Raw genomic sequence first — 14342 nt, forward strand, 5'->3', positions numbered from 1 at the left:
GAGGAAGTTGTTAACAAAATAATAGGAGGAAGTTATTATTATTATGATTATTAATTTTTATTTATTAGATTTAGAGAGAAAATAGGAGGAAGTTGTTAACAACATAAAATTAAGTTGCTAAACTTTTGCAAATGGAGTTATTAAAATAATATAAACTTATCTTCAAATTAGGAGAAAATTGTTAAAATAATATAACAAATTATTTATTTTGACAGATCTATTCAACCATATTTTATTTTCTTTAATTTTATTTAATGTATTTTATTTGATTTTATTAATAGTATTTTATTTTTTAAAAAATATTTTTTATTTATTTTTAAGACAATTGAATAGATGTACCAAAATAACTAATGCGGTATATTATTATTAATAATATTTTTTTTAATTATTTTTAAACAAGTTCAAGTATCTCTTCTATTCCGTATTAATAAATTTAGTATAGACAATTTTTATTATGAATTAATATTTAAAAATTATTTTAAAATTCAACGACATTAAATGTCGTCTATTATAAGTAAACATTAATAATTAATTTTATTTTTATAACTGAAATATTAATTTAAATGATATATATTTAATAAAAAAATATTTTTTATTGAATCGAAATTAATCACATTTTCTCTTATCTATATACAAAAAGATCATAAACTATTATTTATAATTAATATCATCTATCATCATTAAATTTTTTGATAATTTTTAAATACTAATAAACATAAATCACCTATAAAAATAATTCTACCGTGTTCCATACTCAAATAATCATTTTGCATTTTATATATATAAAAAATTGTTGAAAAAGTTTTAATGTGCACTGCTCTTGCTAAGTGAGAGTCCAAAGTAGTATATAGTTTCAACTAAATGACCAAGCTAGTATACATTTTAAAATAATTAGTCAATTTAGGTTAAAAAATCTCAAATATAGTACTAGAGAATTATATTGATTAGAAAGCAATTATTGATGAGTGGTGACGTTAAGGGTCATGGGTGTCACAATTCAAGCTAGGTTCAAATATACACGCAACAATAACAACTGCATTTATAATTATGACATATCATTGAAAATGTGACCAAAAACCACTTCAAAGAAAGACTTAACCTATCCATGCACTCCAAGCAACCGTATATACACAGCATAAAAAATAAAAAATAAAATAACAACCGAATTAAATTTCACAGCACCCCAAACAAATAAAATACAAATATACACATAGTACAAAATTTTGTAGTACATATCGTATTTTGAAGTTATTCACAACTATAGCTTAATTAATATAAAGTTTAATTAACGCGTGAAATATGCAATTTTTTGTTATTCATCCACGAAATATAGGGCATACGCATCCACTCCTATATATAGTGGTGTATAGTTATTTGCTTTAAGCAAAGTTCTTAATTACCTCTTCCAATTTTAATTTGTTTCTCATAGGAACAAAGAAATTAAGAGGCATGTCACTTAGATGGCTTCTCTATTCACCTTGCCATGTTTTAGGGTATCCTACAAAGGAGAAAATTGAAGGTTACTCAAATGAAGAGGTCAAGAAAAAGTGCTTTGATGATGAAAATTTAAATTACCCTTCTTGTTATGGTAATTTTCAAATGCCTCTTCACTATCCACGTTACACCAAATTTGATTATGAGAGGATGGAGGAATGGAAGGTGGATGTGCTTCTTAATCAATATGGATTAAGTTTCAAAGGTAATCTTGATGAGAAGAGAGGTTTTGCAATTGGAGCATTCTTGTGGCCTGATCAATATTAATTGAAGGAGTTATATATAGTTGTTACAAATGCCCCTTTTCTATGATATAGTTATGCTAATAAATGTTATAGTTTAAAGTTCTGTTCTCGATCGTGGTATGATATTTATTTAGTACTTATGATACATATATAGCTCTCTAGTAAAATTAGTACTCTCATTGTACCCAAAAAAAATTGCTACTATAATGAATATCTATATATAAATTTATATATGTCTGTGTGCTACTAATGAATATCTATATAAATTTATATATGTCTGTGTGCTTCTAGTTCTTCTCTACACAATAGCATATATAGAAAAAAATTGTTGCATCTCTATGTCTTTGGTAACATTTTATATAGTTTAAGCATAAAGACCTACGTCTATTTTTGACATATTAGAATTTAATTTTATTGATATATTAATTTATTAGTATATTTTAAAAAAATACATCACATTTTATTAGAATTTAATTTTATTGATATATTAATTTATTAGCATATCTAAAAAAAAAATACATCACATTTCTTTAGTAGTATAATTTTTTGTAAAAAAATTAGTGATATAAACTTTTAAACAAAGTTTTAAACTTTGTCAAATATTTTTAAAGTATGTCAGATTCAAATTTTACTAAATCTAACTAGATTTAACCTATTCTCACCCTAAAATACACATACATATTACTATTAATATATTAATTAGATTGCAATAACTAAAATTTAAAATAATTAAACAAATTGTTGTTTTTAGAAATAATAAATATTAGGGTTAATTACAGTTTTGGTCCATCTATTATTACTAATTCACGGAATTGGTACTCTTATTTTAAAAATCGAAAGTTTTGATCTATCTCTTAAATTTTTGAACTAAAAAATGACGATTTGACATATTTTAAATGACATGACATACAGTTCTATGATACAAAATTATATAAATGTATTAATTATTGTTATATCATTAATTAAATTATAAATATGAAAATTTCCGAAATTGAAAGCTAAGTTTTTTCAGCGTTTTATTTTAATTTCAAGGGTGTTAATCATTTTACATTATCATCGTATCATATGTCACGTTAATTAAATAAAGTATCTACATCATCATTTTTTTAGTTAAAAATTAAGAGAGAGGAATCAAAACTCTCGATTTTTAAAATAGGAGAACAAATTTTCATGAATAAATAAAAATATGAGGACTAAAACTGCAATTAAGCGTAAAAATTATTAGTAAAAAAGAAAGAAATAAAAGAAAATGTTAGTATGTTAGTGTTAGGTCGAGAGTTCTAATAGAAAAACTAACGATCAGAGTATCATTAGATTTAGAGAAAACCAACGTATATTAAACATAAATTAAAAAATAAAATTAACTACTTTTAAATTTATGCGATCAACTTAATTTGTAAAAATAAGTAAAAGAATAAAAAGAATATTTGATAGATAAAAGAATCAAAATAGATATTTTAAAAGGATTTAAAGTTAATAATCAAATGATTTAATTATTTTGAAACATATATTTTTTGTTTGAAGACGTGTGTCGGGTCTTTGACCTTATTTTTATTCATTATTACACCTTATGCTGATGTGGTCACCTTCATATTATATAGTTTGGTTTATTGAAAAAAAAACCTATAGTTGATTCAGACTTACTATAAATTAAAGAGATCTTATAGTTCAAACGTACTCTCAAGCCACAAAGTTAACAATACAATTATACAATAACAACACATCTCATTTTGTTCCAAAGCCCTTTTCTCCTTCCTCTCACAAAATCTCAATAGCCATACCTATCACCCTCTAAGTAGCACAATAAAAAATCAACCCTCTTAAAATGGATCGTAATGAGAATGGATTGAACAAGAAGCTTTTCTTGAAAAGAACATTGCAATTTGTTTTCTCAATTTCTGCTTTTTCTATCTTCCTTTGTTACTCTTCTGGCTTTTTCATACACCCTCAAACCTTCAATGCCTACTTCTCCACATTCCTTTTCACCTTGTTCACACACACCCTTGAAAGGAAATACATGTTTCTCATTTGTAATGGAATCCTTGCATTTCTAGTCAAAAACTCACTCATCATCACTACTACCTCTTCACATTCTCACTCTGATCAACTTCATGCTTCTGATGATATGGTAGACTACCGGAAGCAACAACTGACTAATGATCAGGACCACCAAGAGATATGGACTCATCAAATAGTTGCCCCTTTAACAAGTTTTGAATCTCATGAGGAAGTTTCTATTATGGCTGAAGAACAAGATGATGAGTACTGTGAAGAAAAAGTTTCAGAAGCTGAAGAACATAAAGAAGATACCTTATATATTCAAAATGAGGCTTGCATAGCAGATGAAAAAGAGATCAAGCTCAAAGGGATATATAATGATGATGATGATGATGATGTTGATGATAAAGTAGATGAAACAACATTGGCAACAAATGAAGAATTAGTAAATACAGAAGAATTGAACAGAAAGTTTGAAGAATTCATAAGGAAAATGAAAGAGGAGATGAGAATTGAAGCTCAAACACAACTTATTTCTGTCTAGTATATGATAATATATCTAAGAAAAGAAGACAAGGGATTAAGTACTTTAGTCTTTTTTTTCATTTGACTAAGCCTTATGCTTGTATTTCACTTTTTAGTCCCTTTTGTTAATTTGCATTGTGATGAGCTATGATATTCCACATCCTTCTTCTAGCTTCTTAATTTCCTTTTCAGTCCTTCAAATTATGTCATGTGGTTTTAAAATTAGTATTATATATGCATGTTAGACTGGTTCTACTATGTTAAGATCTCTTAAGAATAGACACTCTTTTATTATTCTTAAGAATAAATGAAGAAAACAAATATTAGTTCTTCAAATTCAACTTATATCTAATTTCTCATATTTTTATTGAACCATAGGAAAGTAGATGACTCTAAGCTTCTACTTAAAGATGATAATGCTGGAGTTTTGAACTATTTTTAAGCTTCAGTTTACTATAGACTACATGTGACACTTTTCCATCCTATCAACTACCTTCCATTTTTATACAGCCAAAAGACCTATGATTGTAAGCTGAACCACATTTTCAGGCTCAAATGTGAATGTGGTGCACCAAAAAGAAAACACAGTCTATATTAAGCACATATGGTGGATATTTCAATGACAATTGAAAAGGCTTTTAACAAGCCATTATAAGGACATTATGTTTCCACCCCTTTTGTCATCAAATTAAGTTAAACAGGACAATGTCAATCATGAACTAATAAGAAATCAATAAGGTTTCTAGTTTCTACACTAAAGTGGCTAAGAAAATTAACAGTGTTTTTTTGTCAGCCTTTGTATTAGTATTCTAATATGTTGTCACTAAGTATAATGGACAAGGTCCCTGTCTGCCAAAGGGAGGGACCCTCTTTTAAATGAATATATATGAAGTGTTGGGTTGAACATATCATGTCAAATTATGTTAACTCCTTCAAAGGAGAAATCTAGAAATATAAGTATCTGTCTACAAGTTGTGACAAATAAAGCGTGCACATATAATATAATCATAGACATTAGTATATGGATCAGTACAACCAAAATCTTTAGCATAATTGTACTAACTTTGTTAAGAAATTGACATTTGATTGTAAGAAGACAAGTATATAACTAGCCGACCATTTTCATTAATTAATCAATAGTCACGTGGGTGCAAATATTCAGCCATGAACAAGAGAGAAAACTTTGAAGAAATTGTGGTCACCATTTCAGCTCATAGATAGAATCAGCTAGAGAAATGTGGAGATACTGGCCCACATGTTTCAGCTCATAGCATGTCCAGAATTTTCCATCTATAGATATGGTAGTGGAAAATGGATTCAGTGAAGTCATGGTCGTCCGATTGATATCAATAGTCTAGATCTCAAATTAATTTTGATTTTTTTTTAAACATTAAAATTACCGAGTTCAAAATCTAGACCATCTAATCTGAATTAAATAATCAACAATCATTGACTGTGTGAATGTATGCAGTCATTGACTGAATCCACGTCTAGTGGATATTCCACTGAAATTCCAAACAAATGCTTGGGCTATCTTGTTGTCGGGCATTTGCTGGTAACATTAGAGCTCAATTGCCAAAGTCACAACAATCTTCATTTTCATCTTTAATATAACTAAATAACTTCCCTAAACTAAAGTAAAATAATTTGGGGGGTTTTCTTACCGAATATATGAAAGTAACATACATAAATTTCATATATTATAGAAAAATACAGTGAAGTACATAATATAAAGTATGCTCATCAGTAAAATCCTTGGACATTCCATAAACTTTCTCTCTAACCTGATAACTAATACAAAAGCTGCCGGTACTTCAGCAACAAATCATATCTTCATGTACATGTACAATATCATGATGCCAATGATTTCAAAGTTGCATTTCATCACATATATACAACTCAAACTTCAACCTTCCTAGCTATTTGGCGAAACCGTCATGTTCATGCTGCAGACTCCATCAGTCTCAGGCAAATTTCTAACCTCATGAAGAATCCTATTAAGTTCTTTTATCAGTTCTTTGCGAACATAGTCGGATCTCTCTTTCGTAATCAATGATTCTGAAAACAAAGTTTCAGCTAGGGAGTGATATTCTTGAAACCATTCACCACCAATTATACTTTGGTTGTTATGTTCATCCTCGACGAGTAAAGAGCATTCCCGTCGCCATCTACTTAAATAGTATTTGTCAGGAAGCTGAAAGTAATTCTTCATTACAAGTACATGAATAGCGTGTCTGCATAATATTCCTGAGGATTCAAACTCCTTGCAAGAGCAGTGTATCTGTTCATCTTCCGCCAGCCATATCACGAGCCGCTCTCCATCCAACCTTTTGAAGTGTCGGATAATATATGATCCATTGGCCATTTCGGATGAAGCATACTGCATTGCCAGCGATAACTCTTGCTGCAAAGCATTGAAAGCATAAGGTGTGAGAATACTCCGTGCATGCTCTTCAATTGGTATGCAAGTTCTAAGATTTGTATATTGAGTCTCATGATGTGATTGATGTCGAAAATTTGCAGAAATGCCAACCTGCCACATGTGAGGCAAAGTGAACAATAAGGCTAGAGCAGCAAGCATATGAGGCAAATCTTGAAATATACCAACATACCTGTTCGAAAAAGCTACGCAAACACCTATGTTCGGTGAAGATTCCTTTCAGAAACGAATCTATAGACTTGGAATACGCTGTTGTCGCCATTCGGGCCAAAAAGTAACCTATCACATACGATTGTGCCCAGGATGCTCGAACTGAATACAGTAAATCAGTATGTTTATCTGAACCAAGTCCAAAAACAGAAATCATTTGGCTCCATTGAAGTTCAAACTGCATAATATTCCTGAGGATTCAAACTCCTTGCAAGAGCAGTGTATCTGTTCATCTTCCGCCAGCCATATCACGAGCCGCTCTCCATCCAACCTTTTGAAGTGTCGGATAATATATGATCCATTGGCCATTTCGGATGAAGCATACTGCATTGCCAGCGATAACTCTTGCTGCAAAGCATTGAAAGCATAAGGTGTGAGAATACTCCGTGCATGCTCTTCAATTGGTATGCAAGTTCTAAGATTTGTATATTGAGTCTCATGATGTGATTGATGTCGAAAATTTGCAGAAATGCCAACCTGCCACATGTGAGGCAAAGTGAACAATAAGGCTAGAGCAGCAAGCATATGAGGCAAATCTTGAAATATACCAACATACCTGTTCGAAAAAGCTACGCAAACACCTATGTTCGGTGAAGATTCCTTTCAGAAACGAATCTATAGACTTGGAATACGCTGTTGTCGCCATTCGGGCCAAAAAGTAACCTATCACATACGATTGTGCCCAGGATGCTCGAACTGAATACAGTAAATCAGTATGTTTATCTGAACCAAGTCCAAAAACAGAAATCATTTGGCTCCATTGAAGTTCAAATTCCTCTGTATTCTCAATGTGAAATAAGGCGTTGAACTCGGATTTAAATTCTGCGTAGCGAGATCCCAGAGGAAGGGAAAACCAGCTTGATACCTTGTTCAGAATATTCCACAGTGGAATGATATGTTTAGTTCCTGGAAATTCGCTTCTAATGGCATCTCTAAGCCCGGGATCAAGATCAGATAGAATTGTTTGTGGACATCTTCCTCTCATGAACCGGAGAAATGTCTGTATTGAGGAATAATCATCATAAGACGAATATATTTATGAAGGTACAAGTAAAATCTCATACAGTTTATGCTAGAAGTAGTTAACCTGTAACGCCCACGAGAACGATTGAGGCGTTTCATCCTGCAATAAAACACAACCGAAAAAAATGGTTCTGCCACAGCTATCAATACCAAACCACACTCCAAAAAGCAATCCATAAGTGATTGATCGATAAGTAGTGTCAAAATAAACTACATCACCAAACACGGCGTTCGCGTTAACAGAATCACCATACGACCAAGCTATATTTTCAACCTTCTCATTCTCATCCACTGAAAAATCATAAACAAATTCAACATCTGCTTCTTTCATGGCTTTGCAAACCTCAAGAAGTTCCAAAACATCGTTTTCTCTTTTCTCACTTAGCAGTGCCTCGTTCTCTTGAACAACCTTCTTGCGATTTTGGACAAAGTTCCTCACATCCCTTTCCAAGAAAGGCAAATGCCCGCCTTGAATCCCCTTTTCAAGCTCAAGCATTTTCACTATCCGGTGTATCGGAAACCCTGCTTTCGAAAGCAAGAGTATACGCTCCTGATCAGCCTCATGAATTTTACGATACGCAGGTAAAAGGCGCACTTGATCATCTTCCAAAAGTTCGTGATTGTGCACATTACTAAACTGCACAACAAACCATTGAGAAACACCATCAACAACCTCCTTAGAAAGGTACATTTTTGCATCACATCCACACCTAACCGATTTCCTATCTCTATGATTTTCTCCATTGGGTTTCTTCTTCACTGGGGCAAACCCGGATCGATAACAAACAAAGTCACGCTTGTAAATCCCCAACTGAGGGCTAATTCTACTTCTTTCTTTCCTAATGGAGAAACCATTTTTCCTAGCAAAGTTTCCATAATATTCAAAAGCTTCATCATCACTCTTAAACACCATTCCAACATAAGGGGTAATCATAGTTCCACAAGATGATGTTTTATCTGATTTGACTGATTCTGGTGCTGCAGAACACTCCTCAGCATCACCTTCATATGTAATGTAACACTTCCAATCACCACAAGGACACTGTTGTCTCCGAATCCATAGGTTTTTGGAAGGTACTGAATTCATGGTTTTGTTTGTTCCACACTTCAATGGAGTGTTGAAATTACTAAAAAGTTTTAAACTTTAAAGTGACCCAGAAGCAGGAAGTTTTAAACAATAAATCTTAAACCCTTACATAAATTAAGCAAAATAGCAAACCAAAAATTGGGCAAAATAAATAATAAAAGAAGTTTATTTTTTGTGTAATAAAAAAAAAAAGGTTTTATTGAACTTGGAACTAGAAATAGGTTTTGAGGTACTAGAAAGTAGAAAGACAAGCTTACAAGAGGTGTAGTTTTTGCGAAAATTGAAGAAAAATTGTAAATTTCGTACCAGAGAGAAGGGATATAAACCTTTGTTTTCTGGTTCGTCTTGTTTCCCGGTTTCTGTTGTGCTGTTTTACAAATTCACCATCAAAGCATCCAAATTCGATCTTTTATTTATTTTGGGCTACTTTGTTTATTGGGCCGTTTAATGTTGGAGTGAAGGCTAGTTAACGGGCTTATACCCGACCCACAGTACATAATGGGTAGTATAAAAAGTTTTAAAGTTTTCCATTTTTAATACATTACAATTATTTATAAACATAACCTCCGATTCAATTTTTAAAGCATTGCTTTCAAACTATTGAGACAATCTCTAATCTATATTGTTTAAAAGTTTCTCAAGAATCAAATATCATTTTAGTAACTTGTATGCGATTTTGAGTTTTGTAGATTTGGTCATAATTGTATATTTAGCGATATTTAAAAAAGAGTTTCGTAATATTAAAATATTATTTGTGTGTATTAAAGTGAAAAAATTGAGAGGGAATATATGTTGAAGGGTGATTATATATGTGAGTTAAGCAACTTCAAAGGGCTTTAGATATGGTACTTTCTATAAAATTTTATTATCATATTAGAATAATTTTAAATGAAAAAATTACTCCATTTAATTATTTTTAAGAGACGCTTAAGTCAATAAAGATTGATGTTAATTTTTTTGGACCCAAGTGTCTCTTATAAAAAGACCAAATAGAGTATTTTATTATGTTATAGTATATTGTTTTTTCATGTTTCATCCTAATTTAGACATTATTTTATCCATTATAAGGTTCGAACCTAATTTTCATACATTCTAAATAAGAAAGGTAAGAAAAACAAAAGCATCAATTTACCATAATCATAAGCAAAAGATAAAATTGTTATTTACTTTTAGTGTAAAATTCATTTGAATGGATATAATTAAACATATTGAATCTGCTAAAAAGTCTTTTAGGATTTCTTATTTTTTATATATGGTAGATCAAACAGTTGACTCACTTAATAAAATATTCGAGCAATATAGAAAATATGAGGATTTTTTTTTTAATTTTTAATTTTTTATTGAAAGATCTAGGTCATTTTTTATGCAAACTTTTGAAACATGGTTATCCTTATGATCTTGACAGTGAAATTTTATTTCAACAATCGAATCAAAATCAAATTTTATGATATTGAATTCTCTTAAAACATTTCATTGTTTTCCTACTGTTTGCATATCTTATAGAATAATACTAATTATCTATGCTACGGTTGCATCTATTAAGAAGAGTTTTTTGAAATTAAAATACTTAAAATCTTATTTACATGTACAATATTGTAAAATAAATTAAAAAGTCTTGTGTTGATTTTAATTGAAAATATATTTTTATAGAACTTTGATCGTAAACAAGTTATTAATTATTTTGCAGCAAATAATACAGAGAGAGTTAATATTAAACGATTAACACGTGGATAAATGTTTTTGTTAGTATTGGATGTTACTCTTACGTATTCGGATATAAATACATGTATAACTAATTTTGTCAGAATTCAATTTGATTTTGTATGAATTTTTTCAATATTATGTACTCTTTAATTTTTATGTTGAAAACTATATATATATTTGATAATATATAGGTGTGTTGATTTAATTTCTTTAAAATGAAAAATTAACAAAGTAATTGAATCAATAACTAATATTCCTCAATTTTATATAGACACTCATATAAACGAGGCAAATTGACACGTGTTTTTGAATGTAGTATCTGAAAAACATATCTATCAACTAGAATTTGAAGCCAGACAAGGAAATTTAAAATGTATGATTGAAAAAACAAGTCACATGCCAAAAATTAAACTCATGTGTGTGAGTACAACAAAACACGTTTCTAGCTACTCTATAAGAACAACATGAAGCACATGAATTAATGAACCAAGCAAAATAACAATCACAAGTTACCTCTTATAGTTGGTAAGAGATTTGGATACTCTAATAGCAGTTTGATTTAGATCCAACGGTTCTACAATCCGTTGCACCATACAACGACTTACATAGATGATTTATATACAACTATTGCTTATGTTTCTTATTAAGTGTTGTTTCTTTTAGAAAAAACAAATTATTTCTTTTTATTTACCGTTTGTAAATTTTAAAGTAGTATTAAATGTTGTTTTATCAAAGTTATTCCTACAAAATAGTCTTAAGGCAATGATAAAAATGCAAAATCCAAATTTTGTAAAAGATAATTCAGAAGTGAGTTCAAAACTCACAAGTGTGGGCCACTTCATTGGGCAGGTGCTATCTGTCTTGAGTATTTTGTTTTCATAATACAAAAGATAAAAAGAAATGAAGAAACTCAAGAAAAGTGTAGGGTCACTTGATAGGTTAGATGCTAGTATCAAATTTCTCAAAAGGAAAAAAAATAGTTTTGCACATTGGAAAATGAAAATGACATGATAAAACTACAGCAATGAGATCATGCATATTAAAAGCTACATTTTGTAGCTCTCTAATTAATTTTTTTTTATTTTTTTATTTTTTATTTAGTCTCTTATCTCATCAACTACATCATTCAGAAAAGGATGTTAAAATTGCCATTTACAAATAGAATAACTTTCTTTTATCTTTTTTCTACTTATTAAAAACTTGCCTTCATAAAAAGACATGTTACATTCAGCAAAAAAAGAAAGGCAATAATAGTGATTAAATAAATACAAAACCAAGGCTAGGTGATTGAATAGACAAGGAAGATACACAAGATAGATTTTTTATTACTAAAAAAGGAAGACATTATTTACCCTCCAAAATATGAAGATTAACCAAGAAAAATATACAATAGTGATAATTCTTGCTCTCATCATGTCTAAAAGTTTACACTAGTTTATTTTGTTCATATTGTAGTGACAATTATTTTACACATTGGAATGATACATTTATCATTGAACATGGTTTTTGAATTTAAAAAGCATCTAATTAAGTTCTAACGCATTTGAACTAAGCATCAAACATGAACACTCTTTTATTCACTTAGAATTATTGAGCCTCTTGAGTATGTTATGTTCTTCCAGCAACATAATCCAAGATTCCTTCACCAACTTTTTCATCATGAACTTCACTTGAGAATTTTGAAACACCTCCAAAGGTTATTATTGCAATCAAGAAGACAGTGGTGGAAGCAAATAAAGGCCAAAAATATGCTAGAATGGTTAGAAAGTGTGGAGCTGCATAAATCAGCAAGGAAAATAATAATGAAATTAATATTGCTATGGTTATATGGTATTTATACTTTAGAAGCTTTTCTGATATGTCCATGATATATTGAATTGTACTTTTATTGCAAAGAGAGAGATAAGATGAGGAGTTTGTAGGAATAAAGGGTGAAGAGAATGTGGTGATTTCTATGTGTTGGTAAGTGAGTAGTATAATATATATTTCAAGAGGTTGGAATTGGTGTTCTTAATGGCTTTTCAAAGCTTGCTTTCCCCATCTGCCACTTATTTTCTAAAAGACAAATGTATTTTGCCAAATTGTCCTTTCGTACTAAACAAAGTCCTACAACAAATCAAAAGTTAATACAACATAAATATAAGATGAAATATTTTCAATACATATACAATTTGAATTATAAAGAGTATATTTGTAAATCTCACGTTTTTTCTCTATTATTAGTAGTGTATAAAATAGATTTTTTTTTCTCAATAATTTATAATGTGTTTGTTATTATTTTATTATTTATTCATTTATTATTTTGAAAAGTATATGTGTATGACATGGTTTATTTATTTTGACGGAATATTTTGTTAAATTGTGTGGAAATCATTTTTTAAAAAGAATGTGCAAGAGAGGGGAAAGAAACATCCGCCGTCGTAATGAGAGAAATAAGGAAACTCGATTTTGGTGGTCTATGGTTGTGCAAAGAACTTACTTTGATTTCGTTTAAATTTTAGTATGTCATATCTACCTTTGAACTTGAATTATTAATATAATTTATTAATACTTTTACTTTCTCTCTTAATCAATTTGATAAAACTTTTTATTTTGAAATGATAATTTTTTATACAAAATTTATGTTTGTAAGTTAAAATATTGATTCTTATGATAATGTTATTACTATTGTTGTTACTAATCATGAACTATTTTTAGTAAATGATTGTATGGTGATGAATAATTTTGAAGATGTTGTTTGATATTATTATTATTATTATTATTATTATTATTATTATTATTATTATTATTATTATTATTATTATTATTATTATTATTATTATTATTATTATTATTATTATTATATATTGAAATTGTTATTTTTTATTTTATAAAAAAATATTTCAATGTAATTAAACAATATTTTTAAAAAGGAATTTTATTTTTTTAATAATACTGTTTTTAATTCTATGATAAAAGATGATCGATATGAATTATAAAATCTTGTGATTGATAATGTGAATGAAATCATATAATTTTGCATTTGATATTTTTCCCTTGTAACGAAAATTTTACATCCAAATTTTTAAATCAAAATCAAGAAACAATTTACAATATTGCTACCAACACCCCCCCAAATTGCTATTCACACCCCTCAAAATTTAAAAAAAATCAAAATACCCAAAATGCCCCTGCCATCAATGTTACACATTTATTATCTCATAACTCACATTTATCAACTTTCATCACACCTCATAACTCACATACAAAAATCATCATACCTCACCAACAAAAAGGTATATATATATTTTTTTTTTTTAAATAGGATATTTTAATGATTTTTTTTTTCAAAAGTAGGACATTTAGATAAAAAAAATTCCAATTTCGTGGAGTTTCATGTGAATTTTTAAAAATAAAATAGGGTGTTGGAATGTATATTAGAGAATGTAGTGGTAACATTTTTTTTAATAATAATGAGAATACAATAGAGAGTTCTAAATTATTATTTTTCATTTTCCATTAATTATAATGAGAATACACCGATAAATAATTATGATAAATTAATAAAATTACAAAACAAATTAATTATTTTTTTTTGATATATATATAAAATAATCGAATAAAAAAAAATATTGTG

At 29.0% G+C, this 14342-nt stretch overlaps 2 protein-coding genes across 4 annotated transcripts; one reads left to right on the forward strand and one right to left on the reverse strand.

Annotated features, from left to right (window-relative positions):
• Positions 1–3411: 3411 nt before the first annotated feature.
• LOC101500887 (uncharacterized) lies at positions 3412–4433 on the forward strand. The gene has a single exon (XM_004486493.4). The coding sequence runs from the start codon at positions 3565–3567 to the stop codon at positions 4279–4281; it is 717 nt and encodes a 238-aa protein (XP_004486550.1). The 5' UTR covers positions 3412–3564; the 3' UTR covers positions 4282–4433.
• A 1501-nt stretch (positions 4434–5934) lies between these two features.
• LOC101488220 (putative protein FAR1-RELATED SEQUENCE 10) lies at positions 5935–9412 on the reverse strand. Of its 3 annotated transcripts, none has more exons than XR_012161550.1 (4): positions 8000–9412; positions 7469–7912; positions 6875–7389; positions 6547–6666 (listed from the first exon to the last, which is right to left on the reverse strand). XR_012161550.1 is itself a non-coding variant. In XM_012714690.3 (3 exons), exons 1-3 carry the CDS (start codon positions 9020–9022, stop codon positions 6178–6180), a joined length of 2085 nt encoding a protein of 694 aa, XP_012570144.1. In that variant the 5' UTR covers positions 9023–9412; the 3' UTR covers positions 5935–6177. The 3 variants fall into 3 exon arrangements, 1 of the variants encoding a protein (XP_012570144.1); XR_012161549.1 differs by having other exon boundaries at positions 6658–6795; XM_012714690.3 differs by lacking the exon at positions 6875–7389 and having other exon boundaries at positions 5935–6795.
• Positions 9413–14342: the final 4930 nt, after the last annotated feature.

This window comes from Cicer arietinum, chromosome 1 (assembly GCF_000331145.2).
Source record: "Cicer arietinum cultivar CDC Frontier isolate Library 1 chromosome 1, Cicar.CDCFrontier_v2.0, whole genome shotgun sequence".
Taxonomy (NCBI): domain Eukaryota; kingdom Viridiplantae; phylum Streptophyta; class Magnoliopsida; order Fabales; family Fabaceae; genus Cicer; species Cicer arietinum.

Excerpts from the sequence above, each read along its gene's own strand:
- LOC101500887 (XM_004486493.4), top strand. The coding sequence starts at position 3,565 with ATGGATCGTAATGAGAATGGATTGAACAAGAAGCTTTTCTTGAAAAGA.
- LOC101488220 (XM_012714690.3), bottom strand. The coding sequence starts at position 9,022 with ATGAATTCAGTACCTTCCAAAAACCTATGGATTCGGAGACAACAGTGT. Across the intron at positions 7,913-7,999 it reads CGTTCTCGTGGGCGTTACAG|ACATTTCTCCGGTTCATGAG; the intron begins GTTAACTACTTC and ends TCCTCAATACAG. Across the intron at positions 6,796-7,468 it reads TGCGTAGCTTTTTCGAACAG|GTTGGCATTTCTGCAAATTT; the intron begins GTATGTTGGTAT and ends CACATGTGGCAG.